This window comes from Aspergillus nidulans, chromosome II (assembly GCF_000011425.1).
Source record: "Aspergillus nidulans FGSC A4 chromosome II".
NCBI lineage: Eukaryota > Fungi > Ascomycota > Eurotiomycetes > Eurotiales > Aspergillaceae > Aspergillus > Aspergillus nidulans.
In genome coordinates, this window is record NC_066258.1 from 2,241,286 (window position 1) to 2,258,994 (window position 17,709).

A 17,709-nucleotide genomic window follows, 5' to 3' on the forward strand; every position below is an offset into this window, starting at 1 on the left:
GGGTGCTTCGATCATATTTTGGAACGCCGTTTTCAGTTGAAACCTCATGTCGCACCCCTCGATCGGAACATCAACCCTTGGGGCGGTTTCTAGGAGAGAACGTAAGTACTGACAAACCTGGCAACTCATTATACCCTTTTTTTGCAATTCATTAACCGCCCACGCTTCTTTCAAAGCCTCCGCTGCCTCTGCTGCCTGTCGCTGTTCCGGATACGCATACCCACCCCTTTCCCGATCCACATCTCCAACTTGAACACCTTACATCGGTCTTCTGGTGGCTCGCTGCCGTATACTGCAATAACATTTGTCAACCCAAGAGAGCTGGATCTCCGACGAACGAGCTTGGTCTTCAGGGTGGTCGTTTGCGCGGATGGGTCATATGATACGTCTCTTTCTCGGAAGTCAGACGGGGGTACCAATTGGGAAAAACAAAAGATTAGAGCAACCTAGAAGACTGCATCTCGATTTCTCTCGATGAAGAATGAGCTCTGGTCCGGCTTCTAACGTTGACGACCTCCCTGTCGATCAACCCTTACGTACTTCGGTTTCCTCCCACAAGCCGTCGCCGAAGGATGTCAATGCGCCCAAGAACGATAGTAACAGGGATAGAGAGACTCCGGACCAGGGTGTGCCGGTGGACAACCCTACCGCGGGTCAAGATAGTGCATCGAAACTGGAATTCGATGATTTCGGGTTACCGATCCGATCGCGACCTAAACCACCCCGACGAGACACCGAGTCCCCAGTAGATGATGACCAATTTCATGATGCTGAGGAGAATGTCCCTGATGCAGGTAAACAATCCGCATCTACTGGAGCGAACATTGAAAAGGATCCTGCGGTAGAGGGACTTCTTGATAACAAAGTGTCTCCGGCGGAACATCGAGAGGAACGCCAGTCTTCAAGGCCTGCGCTAAGTGAGCGTGCGACAGCCACAACCGACGAAGTAGTAGCTTCAATAGCCAAAAAGTGTGCGCCTGAGACTACTCCGCCGGAACAAAATGTCGAACCGCTTCCAGTTTATACAGAAACGCCAGCTCAGAACGATAATGCAACTTCACGGCCGAAGCACGCCCTGGGAAGTGAAATTCCGATGTCGCAGTGGTCGCACCAGCGGCTTAATGAACGTAAGGAGAAAGAGGATGAAGAGCGTGAGGAGAACTACGAGGGAGAGTGGAAAGAGATGACCGCTTTGGATGAGTTCGATGTTTATGATGATTACGGGCGATTGATCGCCCGAGGCTCAAAGCAAGAGGACCAGGATGCAGTCTATCAAGGTCTGGGAGGGGCTGGAAAAGGGTATACCAGAGTGCAACTGGACGACGACGAAGACTCTATCAACAGCTTGGATGAAGATACAAGCTATCTTTTCAAAGAGACGGCCGCGACTGCTGCCGGAGTGGAAGGGGAGGAGCTTCGTGATACTCTTAGCCAGCTGCAAGCTACGAAAGATCTTCTAACTGAAGGCCAGAGGATAGCGTATGTGGGAGTAACCCGCTTGACTATATTTGAGATGGTCATGGATATGGAGAGAGCACCGTCTACGAAAGGCACGCGCAAGTGGAAGCAGAAGGCCATCGACTCAGCAAGAGGGTGGGGCCAAGCCATGATGACTAGGTTGTACTCTCACATGGACATTAGCACCGCCGAACAAGTGATGATCGAGCAGCTCGCTGAACACGGGGTTCGGCCTGAAGACCTCGTCAGGCCGCTCATGGAGAATGCCCGCGTCAAGAATCCGTTGGCCGAGGTGGATGGATCTAACAAATCACTCTCCCCTACATCTGGCAAGTTGAAGGATGAAATTCGGTCTACCTTATCTACTGATACCAATCGATCTTCAGAGTCAAGCTCTCTTCCACCTTACGACCGGGAGGAGGATGTCCCAGAGGTCCAGACACCATCCCAGCTACCGACTACTGAGAAGATTGATATTGATATTCGATGGACAGCACTTTGCGATCTTTTCCTCGTTTTAATCTCTGACTCAAATTATGATTCACGGTCACGAACGCTACTGGAGAGAGTAGGGGCATCAATGGACGTTTCGTGGTTACAGATAGCCAAGTTCGAGAAGCGTGTCATCGATGCTCTTGAGATGCAAGAGGATGCCGACAAGGAAACCTGGGATGAGTCTGAGCACATGGAGAAACGTCGAAAGTCAGCACTGAAACGCAAGTACATGATAATGGGCTTGGCCACCGTTGGTGGAGGCCTGGTTATTGGCCTTTCAGCCGGCCTTCTAGCCCCAGTTATCGGCGCTGGCCTTGCTGCTGGATTCACAACAATCGGTGTTGGTGGAACCAGTGCGTTCCTTGGCGGTGCTGGTGGTACCGCTCTGATTGCGTCTGGGGCTACTTTGACGGGGAGCACAATAGGATTGAGGGCGTCTCACCGACGTACCGGGGCTGTGCAGACGTTTGAGTACCGCCCTCTGCATAACAACAAAAAGTTCAACCTAATTGTAACGGTGTCCGGTTGGATGACCGGCAACGTAGACGATGTCCGATTGCCCTACAGTACAGTCGATCCCATCATGGGAGACATCTATTCTGTCTTGTGGGAGCCCGAGATGCTCAAAAGTATGGGTGCAACCATAAATATCTTAGCTACCGAGGTATGGTCTATTCCGTCACATCATGTTATCTTACTGACTCAAGTAGGCCTTAACCCAAGGGTTGCAGCAAGTTCTTGGAAGCACTATTCTCACGGCTCTCATGGCATCCTTACAGCTCCCTCTTATCCTTACAAAACTCTCCTACCTTATTGATAACCCATGGAACGTGTCTCTCGCACGAGCGACTGCGGCTGGGCTCATTTTGGCCGACTCATTGATGGACCGCAATCTAGGCAAGCGGCCGGTGACCTTGCTGGGTTATTCACTTGGTGCTCGAGTCATATTTTCATGTCTAAAGGAACTTGCAGACAAGGGTGCGTATGGTATTGTTCAGAATGTCTATCTGTTTGGGTCACCGGTGGTTGCGAATAAGGACGAATATATCAAGGCCCGTGGTGTCGTTTCAGGCAGCTTTGTCAACGGATACGCTTCAAATGACTGGATCCTGGGATATCTGTTCCGCGCTACCAGCGGTGGTATTTTGCGAGTGGCTGGGCTGGCTCCAGTTGAAGGCATTCGAGGAATCGAGAATGTCGATGTCACCAAGCTCGTGAATGGGCACATGGATTACCGGGCAGCTATTCCTCGTCTATTGAAGCATGTCGGGTGGGAAGTCCTGAGCGAGGAATTTGCGGAGATTGAAGATCCCGACCCTGAAAATCATGCCGAGCGGCAGCGAGAATTAATCCGCGAGATTGACGAGGCGCGTCGAGAAGCAGAGACCAAGCCGGAAAAGAAACGATTCGGCTTGTTCAAGCGGGGAAAGTTGGCCCAGAAAAAAGCATGGGAGAAGTATGAAGTTGACCAATCTGAGTCGCCTCAAAGTCCTCCCAGTGGCAACGCGGCAGGAAGCGTACTCTTTGATATTGACGCTATCAGAGCCGAGCTAGCCTCGGAAATGTTGGAGGTCAAGCAACTGGAATCGACGCTACCGCCCATGAAGTTGAATTTAGATTCCCCGTCGTTGAATTCCCCTGCTACGCCATCGTCTTTCGAGACAGGAAAACCCCAAGATTTCCGTCAAAGCCCACCTCAGCCACCCCCAGCAGCATCTCCGGGTCATACTCCGCCGCAGCGCGCACCATCACCCCCGTCGCCTCCTAAAGATGAAACGTACCAAATGACTTTCGATACGTCGTACCACGAACCCCCGCAGCGCTCTCTATCTTATGAATCCCCTACATACTCTAACAACAATACCTTTACCCGGCCCGTCCTTCGATCTTCAGCGACAACTGGTGTGCTTGGTGCCGGAGCGGCTACTGGTGCGGTTGGTGCGTTCGCTCTCGAAGAAAATGCATGGGCCGACCCTGACGAAGGCGAAATCTCGATGACTTTCGAGTGATGAGTTATGATGTATACACAATTAATTCCTATATACTTTTCAGGCGTTCTGCCATGTTTAAATTCGATTCTGACTCTTGATGATTCTGATTGAGCTATCCTACATGGCGTTCTTTTACAGCGTCTGGTCACTTTGCATTGGCCTGGCTTATATTGCGCGGGACATTTCTAGCTATATACATACATCTTATGGTGTCTCTAATAGTCGAGGAAGTTTCCTAAGATTCCGTAACAGAAACAGTCACAATTTTGAGAAGTTTGAACGCATGAAAAGCCCTCTGGCCTGGCCAGTAGCCCTAAGTATACAAGCCCTATGAGGGAGCGGAAGAACGTTCAGGTGTCCAAAAGTGCGGAGAAGCTCAGGTCCCGCGTGTCACGCCAACGCGTCTCTCACAATGTTATTTTCCCTCAAGCACCTCAAAGTCTTCCCATCACCGAGTACAGCGACCTCTCGCAATTACTCAACCTTCTTCTACAGCCCCCCTTCCTCTTAATCCCACCTTCAGTTCCCTCCTTTTGCCGTTTCGGAGGTGAGGAGACAAGAACGAGACTTCGCGTTACTCTACTAGACTGCTTTAGCAAGTCTTACCACACAGGAGGTTGTTACATCTGTCTCCTCTTGAACGCAAGATACTGGTAAAACAATTTAGCAACTGCGAGTTAGCAAGTTGTCGCCTGGCGACCCAACAAGCGACGAGCCGAATAGGCTCAATTCGACTACTATCGACCTATGTGACGAGACGCCTCTATCGCATTCCCAGACCTGAAAGTCGAACCAACCACCAATCGGCTTGATCGACTTAGCCCACCTTCACTATGCCTACCCTGCGTCCGAAAGCGAAACCGCACGCGAAGGAGGAATCCGAAGATGAGTCCCCCTTGTCGAGCTCTGAGATTGAAGAGAGCGACTGGGAAATACCTCGGAAAAAGCGAATGACGAACTCTGTGTCAGCTTCAGCGAAGAACGAACAGAAGCTGGAACCGATGAAGGAGGAACCAGAAGAGGACATCTATGCTTTACCCATAGGCACAAGTGATGAGGAGGAGTTCTCAGATGACATGTTGAGTGATGGACTGGAAACGCCAAGGACTCGGAGAACTGAAGGTAACGGACGGATGTTGACGTTGGAAGAGAAGTTGCGTCAAAAAACGGATGAAGAGAAGGGCACGGAACGGTCACCGAGCTCGAGTCACAAGCGGTCAGCCAACAAGATGCTTGGCTCTAGCGATGCGAAAGAGGAGATATTCGATATGTGGTCCCAGCCGAGCGCCAAAAAAAGGCGCAGCGTCACATTCGGGCGTCGCAAAACGCTGGATAGTAGCATGACCGAGTCACATCCTCCTTCGAGTGCACCTCCGCCTAAGTCATCCGTGACATCGGTTGGGCAGGACACAGAGAGCTCTGACGATGAGTACAAAGGGAAGCAAAGGAAGGAGTTCAAAGTCCCTCTTGACTTTGACCCTGACAACCTACCCAGTCCCTCGCCGCCTCTAGATATAACAGACTCTGAAAATGATTCCCCGCTTAGCCCTGCACCCAGTTACGGCTCCATTGACCTTTCTACGGAGAACGAGGATGATTCCAGGAGCAAATTCAACCCCGCCGATTATCTCTGCCCCATGTGCAAGGAAGCAGTAGATCCTGGGGCATTGCTCGTCTTCCGAGCCCAACCCAAACAACGCATTCGAGATCAACGCAAATTCTGCGAGTCACACAAACAATCATCAGCAGAGCAAGAGTGGAAGAACGCTGGGTATCCGACAATCGACTGGGATGAATTTGATCAACGTATTGAGTCGCATTTCAGTGAAATCGAGAAGCTGATGGTGCCGGACAACTCGTCATACTATCGGAACTATCTCAAATCAATGTTGAAGGACGGCAAGGCGAAGAATTTTGCGCTCAAATTCGAAGGCGATGCTCTGGAGGCGTTATCGTGCGGGTATTACGGAACTCGGGGGTCTGAGAGGATGTAAGATTCTTATTCTTCTGGTTTACCTTTCCTCTTAGACACTAACAAACTACGCAGGTTACAGAGAATAACCACTCGCTACGCTCGCAAGCTTCGCCGCCTAGCCGCAGAAGACCATATCGTGAACCAAGCGGGTGTGGTCGGGTACACACAGGCAGTCTTAGTGCCAGAACTAGCCATCAGACTGATCAAAGAGGACATGGGTGTCGACGACGCTTCCGCGCGGAATATCATGCGCGAAAGCATCAATCTGGGTGAAAAGATGAATCCAGCTCCTAATGACGTTGTGCCAGCTAAGGAGAATGAAGGGACTGGGTTATCGAACTAGCTTGGGCGGCTGGCTGCTTGTTTATCCTTACTATCTAACTGCTATGCCTTTGCTATGCATATACGTATCCTATCGCCGTCCAGATACCTCTTCTTGTTTGTGTTATGTCTTCGCGTATTTCTATCTTAGCGTGTACATTTGTTGCCTTGTCTTCGGCCTTGTCATTGTATATAGGGTTGCGGCAGTATAAAGTATACTTGAAAGCACACATAGCAAGCTTGTAAGGCTGATATGAACCAATAGCTCCAAAGAATGCAGCTCTCGTATGTACAAATTATGATGGATGCTACTTCGTAGGAACCGTACAAACAGGCCGACGCCCCTTAACCTCTCAGCGCTGGAGCACGTCTCTACTCTCTTTCCACCTTCGCCCAAAAGCATAGACTTCAGTTGCTTCAGGGGTTCTATCCATACCCAGCTGAAGCTATTTGCACGTGACTGTCAATCACTCATTCCGATAAGCCTCTCGATAAGCAATTTTTCCTCTCTCCGCAGCCCGCACTCCGCTCGCCGCAGCAACCAGCTAGATCAGTTGACATCCATCACGAGCCTATCCTCTGTGCTGCTGGCAGTACACCCTGAGTCACTTCACTCAATCGTTCGATCAATTTTCATCGACATGGCTCAAGGTCTCCTAAAAAAGGCGCCGGCGAAACCTTCGTCCTCAAAACGGTACGTTCCGTTGCATCGCATCCATTCCTTGATTCTCCCCACGAAGATGCAAAGAAAAAAAAGGCAAAGAACAAAGAGCTGATAATTTTCATTGTTTACACGGAATAGACCAACAGCTCTCGGCCCAAAAAAAGGACGAAATAGCCAGATCGCCCCGAAGAAGGCAGCGCTGATCAAACAGCAGAAGATCACGAAGGTATCTATACCTATACCCTGTTCCCTATACCTACGGGTCAAATGCTTCAAATTTGCCTGTTTTATGAAATAAGGATGGTTGGGGATCATAAAGATGGGTGGATGTGGGCTAAACTTCGCACAGAAACTATCGGCTGGATTAACCGCCAAGACAGAAAGGAGTCTCGCGCAGCGGGCTGGACATCTTGAGTTGCTTGCTGGGGGCAAGAAGGATAAGAAGGCTACTGCGGCGGGTAAGGGGGAGAAGAAGGGGGGGAAGTAATATGATGATTCTGGAACAGGAGTCATTTGTTGCTCTTGTGGGCATACATGAATGACTTTAAGTTTAAGAGGCATGAGCGGTGTTGATAGTTATAAGATGACACATAATGAAGCTTTGATACCCATCCACACTCAGTGACTTGTGCTATGCGTGAAATAATATTTACCAAACACTTATCTAAAGCGTGATCTATTCTGCTGTATAGCCACATATAGCCGCACTTATATAGATATATATATATAATAAATATATATAGGATAATGTACTTTGAACGAAACGGAAAATGCAACCAGCGCAAGAGAATTGTTCTTTATCCCGATATCAAATCAAGAGTACAATAGAGCAGAATATAAAAAAAAGAACATGAGAAAAAAGAACATGAGAAGTTCGTAAGTCATGAACAGAGAAATAAAGACGCTGCAAGGGTATCTCAAAATATCAGCCTATCCACTCCGCTCCGCCAGTCGTCGGTTGGTTCGTTTCTAATGGTTGGATTGTGAAGTCCAAAATCAAATCTTCGCAACTCGGACGGGCGCCCCAGATTGCTCGATGAGCTCTGCCCCTCGCTCGATCCACGCCTTGAAACCGTCGTCTGTAGGATCAACCGGGAAGTCGTCCCAGACCGGATTCTCTGCGTCAGCGTAGGTAGACCAGATGCCCTTAGGAACCTCGGAAGCGCACCAAGAGGGGAGTTTCGCCAAGACGCAAGTGTAATAGACGTAAAGAATCCTGCAGAGTAGGTCGACTCGTTCTACATAGTGCTGCTTGGTCGGGTCGGGTTCGCGGCCGCCATCGCCTAGGCGTTTCCACCAGGAAACTCGCCAACGGAGAGTGAGAAGGATGTGTCCTAGTTCCTTGAGGAAATTCATATGGGTTTCCTGCGATATCTGTTTCCATTTGATGTTGTAGAAATCGCGCTCAAGTTTGCGGAACCCTTCGACCTCGAGCATGCGGCAAACGATGCGCGAAAGCTGTGCTGCGAGAAGGATTTCTCGCTGATGTTCTGGGTTTCTGACATCCATAGGCTTTTCTTCACTCCCGGCATCAAGAGGGATGAAACTATAGCTAGCACGACTCGGCATATTGTTCCATTGGGATAGTAGGGTCTAGATATGTCAGTGGCAGAACGGAGAAGAAGCATCAATAGACTCACATAGATATTGCGCATTGGGTCACAGTCCTTAACGCAGGTCAACCAGTTCTTAGATTTGTCTTTCGATTCAACGATTCGTCGATCAATAAACTCAAGGAAGTTTGAGCGGGAGTTGCCATTGTACTCGCTCAATCCCCGAAGAAACTTATAAGTTTCTCCTAAGTCAAGGACGTAAAGAGAACCCCAAGCTTGGCTGGCACGGATGTTGAATTTGCCCTGTCGCTCGCCAAGGAAGGAAAGCAGGTCGTTCAGGTCGAACTCGGAGGGAATATTCAATCGAACGCGTCCGGATTTATCCAAAGTCGGATGGTTGATAGCTCGTTGAGCTGATGCAGTTAGTAGTGAAACACACCAAAAAAAAGGTGTTTTACATACAGATATAATTGCACGTTCCATACTCGACAATGCTTGAGAAACATGCTCGGGCGCATGGCTGTTCATGAAGCGTGGGACGGCAGGCTTCGCACGGAGCATTTCCATCACACTGACTTGTTTAGACATTGATTATAATAAATGGCTGTGGGAAATACCTTTCGCTTGTTCAACCGACACTGGACGCAAGTGTCCTTGTTCTTTCTTCGCATTCCAGCATTAGCCCTACCAGCCATGGTCAAAGGCCCCTTGCGACGAGCACCACGGGGTGGAGAAACGAAATCAGCAGACGCAATAGATCCACCTTGACCGTCTTCCTGAACAATCTGCAATGGCTTGTGGCTATCTTGATTCAAAGCGACAATTGAAGTACGTTTTTTGCGTTTCTTGATCGCAGCAGACTGGACTGCAAGTGGTTGTGGCCTAGCAGATGGGCGTTGCGTAGTGAGAGGTGAAGCTCTCGAGCTTGAAGGAACGGAAGAGAATAGCGTCTCTGGATCTTCGCTCACAGCAAATGCAGTAGCAGTCTGAGGTTCATTTGAATCTTCTAACGATGCCTCGTTCTTCTCGAGTTTCCACTCTTCATCCAGTTGGCGATCCGCGAAAGCCGGGACGTCGTCTCCAGTAGCAGAGTAGAAATCATAGGTTCCAGGGATATCATCAGATACAGACGAGTTTTCAGACTTATACTGAAACATGTCTTGGCCCGTTACTTCATCCTTGATGATTATAGGCCGCTGGGGAAATGTAGAAAACGACGAGGGCGAGGTCATGTTGCTAGGCAACTGCGACTCGAGACTGTCAAGCCAGCGCGTCTCCAGGAACTGTATAGTGTTCTGGTAGCCGTCGCCGTGTTTGGAACCCCGGTTGACTTGCTGCGGACCCATACCAACGGCAACAGGAGCTTGTCTGGGCATGGACTCGATACTGGCGAGCGGCTCAGCCCAGGATTCATTTGTGAACGGGAATGCATGCGAAATGCTTTGGAACGGCATAAAGTGATCCGACGAGATATCAGACAGTCCCTGTCCCCGCGGTATTGCGGAGCCATCCTCGACAATGAACGCGTCTGCAGAAGCCGGCTCCTTGGCGTATGAGTAGAGAAGAGAACCTTCCATTGGGAAACCGGCCATCATATTATTGAACATCTGCAAGGGCGGCCATGACTCATCCAGCTGAAAGTTATCGTCGGCGGAAGGCAGGGTTTTCGGGCTCACGGTGCTGCTGAGGGTCCCCTCCACAGATGCATCGGCTAGCCCGAACTTGTCTGGCGATGTTGCATGTTTGCTACTACGAGTCGCATTAGCCGGCGTTTTCCGGAAGCGCCAAAGATCCAGTATAGCTCGTACCTGCAATCATCGCTGTGGTAATCGCCGGGCTGTCCCAGAAGACCAGTGCTTCCGCTAAGGTCTGCGAACTCAGAGTCGCTATGGTTCGAATCCTGACTCGTATCCCAATCCAGCGGCCGCTCGTAGCCTGAGTTTTCCCACGGTATAGTGAAGACGGTGTCTGATTGATAGCTATCGAGGATCTTGGGGTCAATGCCCGCAGCGGATTGAGCACTCTCGCAGTCCATACAGGGGGCTCCGAAAGCGGGGGGCGTCGTGGACTTTTGGAAAGCCGGCAAGGTCCCCTAGTCACTTGGTGTTTAGGGTGTGGACTGTGCGGGATTGCAACAGGGCAGATCAGGCACAGACGAGGATGCGTTGAGTTGAAGCCCGGAGGTTGGAAAGACCTCCAGATAAGTAGCGATGATCGATGGTGAGAGAGGAAGAAGGAAAGAGAGAGAGAAATTTGGATGACAAGAGACGTTCCCCACTAGACTGTGAGGCGATCGGCCTCCGATGCGGTGCAGTCGTCAGAACTGGATGGTGATTACTCTTAATAATATCTGCGCACGGGCCAGACTGTCTCAGTGTCTTGAGTCCAGAGTTTCAGTCTATTGATAATGGTCTTGAGTGAATGCAATTCCCTTCAATTCCAGTGTTCTTCTCGTGTTTTATGTGTTTGCGACTTAAACAGTGCGACTCCTTACAATGCAGACCCGTCTGAAGATCGAGCAGATCAGTTCTGGGCGTGAAACCTCGCCCAATTCATGATCGCCAACCGCGCCAGCACACCAAGAAATACCAAGTCCATAGCCCACATTACTATAACCAGATCACGCCAGCTCTGACGGCGATAACAGCCAGTTTACTCATACAATGTTTAATGCTCGCTATCAGCATTACGCACGATCATCCCATCCATACCAGCTGACCTCTGTGGTCGTCGCACAATCCAGCATATTCGCACGCGATTCATGGTCGGATTGTGCTCCAATCGGTCTTAACTCAGCGGAGATGGAGTAAATAATGGCAGAGCCGATCTAAGGGCAAGCCCTTCTAGAAGCGTGTTCCGTCCAGAGTCAATGTTTGGTCGGACCAGAGACGCTGACTTAGGGGGACTGCGGATACTGCGGATACTACTCCTCTCAACAGTCAACACAAATGATGTCCTCAATGTAACACCTCAGACGTCTTGGCTCAAGCAAAGAATGAACCGCACCCGAGAACAGTGCATTTATGAGCACCCTGGCATTCTCCTCGTTGCAGCTGCAAGAATACTCCGTCAAAAGCCCGGAGCTGGATGCCCCGGACAGCGGACCATGATCTCCCCGTCAGCCCCGTGTAGTTTGAGGCATGAACCCACCGGAACCTGGAAAATTCTGTCTCGTTCTGTCCTGCTACAATTAACCGCACGGCTTCAGGTTTGGCGCTCACTGGCGTCTCGAACGAACTATGCCATAATCGATCTTGGCACGCCTCACTCATAAACGATATTCTTCCACGTTCGCTGTCACGCCAAACTTGGTGCCTGTAACTTATTGATACTCGACTGACTTGCATCTTAAGTAGGCTGCCTCAAGTGCCCCGATTCTGACAGCAGGGCTGGGGGCTGGCTGGTCTGGACGGCGGAGATTGTTCCCCACGACAGCTTCACCGCAGCCTCTTTTCGGTCCATCAAGGTCTCGGCGCGTCATTTCACATACCTTACATGTTTTATACACTTACTTTCGCGTGTTTTCAGTCACTTATGGCGTACCAGTAATTTCATTCCATACCTCAGTCTATCTCTCTCTCCCCGCAACCTCCCAAAAGCTTCACCGCGCGACCAGATTCGAGATGAAGTTGAGAGGTGGCATCGGTAGAAAACGGGCAATGAGAAGACTTCATCCGGAGTTGAGCTATAAATATTGATAATAAAGACCGCTCAGGCGACGGTTCTTCTGAAATCCTATGATTTCACAAAATTTACGCTTCCGGACACAACCATCAACTATATCTGGACAAGCTCAGGCCTCGCCGTAACCACCTAGTTGAATTACTGAACCGCCAAGCATTGAAGAATCCTCAAAAAAGGCGTCTGTGATGCATATATTGGTATGTTTTCTTTTTGTTCGCTTCTCAATCTGGGACAAATCAGTGCCATCCAACCCTCGCTTCGCCTCGCCAGCCGTCATGGTTGGGATGATCATGAAGTCACAAGACCAGCATTTGGCCGAAGCCTTTCGGGGCCCCTTTCCGGAGGGAGCAGAGACACGCCGAAGCCAAACGACTCATCTGGATCTGAGCGGAAACCTCCGATGGGTAGAAGCATGCATATGCATTGATTGCCAGACAATTCGTTTTGGGGGGACCTGCGTAAACTGATGATGTAACAGCTAGTCAACGACGATGGTCCGCCCTCGCGGCGATTATCCCCCTATGTCGGTCCTCTCGTCCACGCCCTCAAAAGCGCAGGTCACCTCGTTTCCGTTGCCATTCCTGCAGCATCCCGCTCTTGGATCGGCAAAGCCCACATCATCGAAGCACCTCTGAAAGCAACCTATGTGCCGCCAGCCGCGTTCCGCAACGACGGCACCTGGGACGAACTCCATGAAGTGGACTCTGAATCTGAAAGCGAAACAGAATGGCCCTGGGTGGTCATCACCAATGGCACTCCCGCAGCTTGCGTGCAACTCGGCCTCTTCAACCTCTTTACTGACCGGCCGCCCATCGACCTCGTAATCTCAGGTCCCAACCACGGCCGCAACGCATCAACTATCTACAATTTATCTTCAGGGACTGTAGGAGGTGCGCTCGAAGCCGCGACCTGTGGAAAGCGCGGAGTTGCCGTTTCCTTCGGCAGCAAGGACGAGCAACCCATGGATATTATTGAGGCTGCGGCGCGGCTAGCTGTGCGGATTGTGCACCATCTGATGGAGAACTGGGATGAAAGAGTTGAGCTTTATAACCTGAACATTCCGATGCGGCTTGATGTTGAGACGAGACCGGTGCTGTACACGCGGACCTTGCCATATTATTGGTCGAGAGGATGTCTGTATGCGGAGGTTGGTGGTCATGGAGCTGCGGAGGCAGGTGTGGGTGTGAAGAAGGCGATGACAAATGGTATCACAAATGGCCATGCTCATGTGAACGGGGAGGCGGAGAAGGAAAAGGTGACGGATATTGAGACGCTCAGCAATGGTGTGCAGACGAACGGAACCAAGCCAACCTCGACCCTCAGATCGCGCGATTTCAAGTGGTCCGCTGAGCTCACGGACATGAAGAAAGCCCTGCAGGCCAGTGAAGAGGGTACAGACGCTCATACTGTGTTAAACGGGAGCACCAGGTAAAAACCACCATTATCTAAAGAGTGAATAACGACACTGACTTGGGATTTACAGTGTGACGCCTCTCTGCGCAAACTTCTGGTATGTACCGGGGTTAGAGGGGCCTTTGCATCTTTGATATGATAAGCACGGCTAGATCGACTGCAATATAGTATAGACTTTTACTAGATTACCTACTTACTAGAATGATACCCGCAACGGTTTCTCGTTTCCGATATTCTTTGATTCCGACTGAGTTGTTTGCTAATGGAGTAGGCAAGTAGCGTACGTACTACTAATGTTCCGCGTTAATCCTAGAGCAAGGCTTGGATGAATCGGACATGCCTGGATTAGGGAGCTTCTGGGCGTCATGGGAAACCATGATAGTCTAGTCGTTTAGGATTCTACACTATATATAGTTTGGAGATAAGACAAGATAAAAATATCCATAGTCTTGAGGAAACCAAGCAATGGGGATACAAATTCGATCGGAGTATCACAATAGCTCAAGATAAACTTTAGGCATAAGCGAAAGCCAAACGAGCTCTGAATGGGGCTGAAGTGCATTCATTTGTAATTAAGAAGGAGGTGATGTGTCACATCACAGCGCCCGCGCAGCTTCCCCAGCTCCACTTTCCACAACAGATGCCTGCTCAGCACGCATCTTCCCCTTTGCAGCAGCAGACTCACCTACGCCCATCCTACGTGCGACGTAGCGCTGCGCGACGACGCCAACAGCAAGCGAGATTGCTTCCTCAATCCACTCAGCTGCCCATTCACGAGGGTCGACACCACCACCCTCAATGATCTCAGCAATGTCTTCTGGGACGACGGCTTGGGGCACGTGGCTATCAGATTCAGGGTCGGGGTTATGTGCAGGGGCTGAGGACGCGTCGAGCCAGTTGATCCATTTCTGGGGCACGGCTTGTGATACGGTATGGAACGCGATGCCGTGGATTGGATCGTGAAGGTACAGGGCGAAGGCGACCTCTTCTTCCGGAGCGTCAGGAACATCCACTACACCCTCTGGAACGGCCTTTTCCGTTGCCGGGCCGGCCTGGAAGAGGTCGGCGGTTGACGTCGTCTGGGCGACAGCTTGAATGGCGAGGAAGATGTCGCTGCTTCGGACGGGGTTGGTTTCGCTAAGGACCTGAGTAGCCTGCTTCGCGGCTTCTTCAACCCCGCCTCTGGAGGCGTAGTATTCGGCAGCGTAGCCCTCTGCGCTGGCTCGGCAAAGCTTTGTTGCCTCTACAAGCCCGGGCACGGCTGAGATGCTGCGGGGGTTACCCGGGGTGACTGTTCGCCACCAGGGGCCATCACGCCAGCCTGCGGTCGATGCGCTGTTGTCTTGCCCACGCTTCGGGGCGGATTCCTGTCCTCTCTGAATGACCAGCAAATCTCCCCCTTCAACCTGAGACATTACGCGTGAAAAAACCGCATAGACGAGCGGATCGAGGCTGGGATAGCCTGACAGATCGTGTGTGACATGGATCTGAAGGCGTTCGTGTGAGGAGATCGGCGGTGCGATTGTGTGGATGAGCGAGGTAAACGTAGGTATAGCAATGCTGCGAAGCTCGCCGCCTAGTACCATTAGTACAAAGAGCTCAGGAGCTACCCATAGACACGAACGTACCTAAGTCTTTCAGCGCGCCAACATTCCCTTTCACCTGCTCAGCCCACTTCAGAGCCTCTTCGTTCTGTTGGATTTCTTTCACGGCGGCCTCGGCCTGCTTCATAGCCGCAGAAGCAGTTGCCGTTGCAGTCGCAAAGATCCCTCCCCACCAGCTCCCCCCGCCACTAGACGATGCCTTCCCCTCAACCGGCGGCTCCTTTCTAGAAGTAGGCTGCGCATCTGCAGCTTGATTGTTCTGAGCACTGTCCCCAGACTTTCGAGGAGCGGGCTTGTCCTCGCTCGTTGGCCCAGCAGGCGTCGCGGGTTTGGGCGATTTTGTTGATGTCCTTTGCTCGGCGAGTGATGTACGCGGGGTTCCAGTCCGGCTTGCAGGGCGCTGGGCTGCTAGGGACCCCAGTTCCGCCAGAATATCCTCATCGGACTGGGTAGGGGCGGCAGTGGTGGTTGTGGTTGCAGGCTTCGTCGAGGGATCCGCTGACGACTCGATGCCTAGGTTGTCGAACTGGGCAAGGAGTTCGTCACTGGTCGGTTTTGCACCCTTTGGTGGCATTGTTCGATTTTGTCCGTTGTTCAAAAAGGAGGTTAGAAGCTACGGTCGCACAGCCAGCTTGTTATTGTTGTTGCTTGCTGGAGCTCTGGCGGTGGGGAATGACCTGCGCCAAGAAGCTCTAGTGTGCATACATGACATCTAGCACAGGGCAGGGTCAAGGTGACTCTTCTTGACATCTACCACTACATACAACTTTCCTTTCGAAACCGAACTCGAGACTGTATAGCGCATCTTGAGAGAAGATTTGGCTAATGCCCCTTGAGCAGTAGTCGTTTTGCACTTTATAAGCCGCATCGTCATCAACCACGCTGCGCGGGTCATGGCACACGACCAGTTATCATTCCGCTGAGGTCCATAAAACAAGAATCTCTGTGTTCTCTCTTTCTAATATCATACTCCGTCAGGCCAGCTACTCAATCATTTGAGCATATTAGAAAAACGCCAGCCCATCAAACAATCCCGCCTAGCTACCGACCAAAGGGTGGTCAGGGGCATGACTCACAAGCGCATTTTGTCTTGAAACATCTAATTGGCAGACCTATGGTTGTTCTCAGGGCTTTAGATTATAGTACGATAGCTGGAGGAAAACATCTGTGCGAGGGTCGGAAAGACTGCGGAATGGACCGGGCCTATATCATTACCGAGATGAGGGACATAGTGCCAATACCACCACGAAGCCGAGTGACAATGTAACAAGCAAAGATCGTTGGGCGAGCAGTTAGATAGTAATATGCATGATGTGGAAAGTCCCCAATGTAGATGAGTATAGATGCAATGTATACAATGCTGTAAACAAATCGAGGCGGCTGTCCCGCCGCGGACTCGGAGCCTTCCCGAGCCCACCGCGGGGTTGGTGGGCTAAGGTTAAGGACTCACGTCGTATAAATGGGCCAACCCATCTCTCCAATCCTCCATCGAGTATATAGACGAAGTCGGCGGATAGTGGAAATAACGCTCTATTTACTGGGGCTCTTGGTAGGCCGTGCCATCATATGATCATACTGATTTCATGGCGTAGCTAACAGACTCTAGACTACTTGCTGCATAAAGTATACCGCAGAATTAAGAAAATATTTCTTCATTATACAAGCAGTAGGAAAGGTTCTCGATGCGCCTCCCATACGTCGCCGATCCGCCACCAACCAGCACGCCTGAAGAGGCTGAAATTCTCGCCCGAGTGCAGACCCGACGTGCCCCCAATGGCCTTCTACCACTAGATCGGGCGCTTCTGCACTCATTCCCAGTCGCAGACGGGTGGAATTCATTTCTGGGTGCAATTCGTCAGCGGACCAGTCTCAGTTCGGTGATCCGTGAGCTCGTCATCTCCCGCGTGGCCATAGTCAACGGCGCCCTGTTCGAGTGGGAGCAGCACTCGCCCTTGCTATCACAGGCTGGACTGAGTGATGCAGCGCTTCAAGTCGTTGAGGACGCGGACGCCGATATCGCTGCAAAGGTTTTAGAGGGAGTATTGACTCCTGCTGAGGGCGCTGTTTTGTCATACACCGATGCTATGACGAAGACTGTTACTGTGCGAGACGAAATTTTTGAGGCAGTTAAGGAGCGGTTCAACGAGCGAGAGGTGGTTGAGATCACGGCAACTGCTGCTGCATATAACTGCGTAAGCCGGTTCCTGGTCGCGTTGGATGTTGGGGAGAAGAATCAGTGAGGATATATATATATAGTGGATATATGGGTGTCAATTTTGAATATCTCCATGGTGAATAGTATGCAAGGAAGGCTCAATCTATTATCTAATATAGCTGACATTGACCGAAAATGGAAAATACAAAATGAGTAAATGCTTCCGCTTCCCCTTCCATAGCCTCAGAATTCTTTTCTGCCTGCTTTGGGTATCAGATCATATACTTCGGTAACGTAAGATAATGAATTTGTGCTGCCATGACAAGGCCAAACTTTTCCCTGCATCACGTTGGAAAGGAGTCGCTTTAAACCAACGCTAGTTTCTATTTCCCTACC

The 17,709-nt window shown here is 50.8% G+C and overlaps 7 protein-coding genes across 7 annotated transcripts, besides 1 other annotated feature; 5 read left to right on the plus strand and 2 right to left on the minus strand.

Moving 5' to 3' along the window:
- Window positions 1-17,709: part of a sequence feature (contig 1.65 1..278071(-1)) that runs on past both edges of the window.
- Window positions 482-4,169, plus strand: ANIA_04028 (TMCO4 family protein; the record flags this gene model as incomplete). Its single annotated transcript, XM_656540.2, has 2 exons — window positions 482-2,617; window positions 2,664-4,169. The coding sequence occupies 2 exons, from the start codon at window positions 482-484 to the stop codon at window positions 3,960-3,962; spliced, it is 3,435 nt and encodes a 1,144-aa protein (XP_661632.1). The 3' UTR covers window positions 3,963-4,169.
- On the plus strand, window positions 4,778-6,262 carry ANIA_04027 (RTC4 family protein; the record flags this gene model as incomplete). The annotated part of the gene is made up of 2 exons (XM_656539.1): window positions 4,778-5,934; window positions 5,992-6,262. 2 exons carry the CDS (start codon window positions 4,778-4,780, stop codon window positions 6,260-6,262), a joined length of 1,428 nt encoding a protein of 475 aa, XP_661631.1.
- Window positions 6,882-7,652, plus strand: ANIA_11425 (DUF2462 domain-containing protein; the record flags this gene model as incomplete). The annotated part of the gene is made up of 4 exons (XM_050611343.1): window positions 6,882-6,934; window positions 7,043-7,130; window positions 7,254-7,362; window positions 7,648-7,652. The coding sequence occupies 4 exons, from the start codon at window positions 6,882-6,884 to the stop codon at window positions 7,650-7,652; spliced, it is 255 nt and encodes an 84-aa protein (XP_050467379.1).
- Window positions 7,901-10,492, minus strand: ANIA_04026 (uncharacterized protein; the record flags this gene model as incomplete). The annotated part of the gene is made up of 5 exons (XM_656538.1): window positions 7,901-8,497; window positions 8,545-8,870; window positions 8,920-9,028; window positions 9,075-10,206; window positions 10,266-10,492. The coding sequence occupies 5 exons, from the start codon at window positions 10,490-10,492 to the stop codon at window positions 7,901-7,903; spliced, it is 2,391 nt and encodes a 796-aa protein (XP_661630.1).
- ANIA_04025 (5'/3'-nucleotidase SurE) lies at window positions 12,417-13,688 on the plus strand (the record flags this gene model as incomplete). The annotated part of the gene is made up of 3 exons (XM_656537.1): window positions 12,417-12,545; window positions 12,620-13,569; window positions 13,625-13,688. 3 exons carry the CDS (start codon window positions 12,417-12,419, stop codon window positions 13,686-13,688), a joined length of 1,143 nt encoding a protein of 380 aa, XP_661629.1.
- Window positions 14,138-16,242, minus strand: ANIA_04024 (DUF5427 domain-containing protein MTC1; the record flags this gene model as incomplete). Its single annotated transcript, XM_656536.2, has 4 exons — window positions 14,138-15,130; window positions 15,183-15,771; window positions 15,923-16,040; window positions 16,235-16,242. 4 exons carry the CDS (start codon window positions 16,240-16,242, stop codon window positions 14,151-14,153), a joined length of 1,695 nt encoding a protein of 564 aa, XP_661628.1. The 3' UTR covers window positions 14,138-14,150.
- Window positions 16,841-17,487, plus strand: ANIA_04023 (carboxymuconolactone decarboxylase family protein; the record flags this gene model as incomplete). Its single annotated transcript, XM_656535.1, has 2 exons — window positions 16,841-17,350; window positions 17,458-17,487. The coding sequence occupies 2 exons, from the start codon at window positions 16,841-16,843 to the stop codon at window positions 17,485-17,487; spliced, it is 540 nt and encodes a 179-aa protein (XP_661627.1).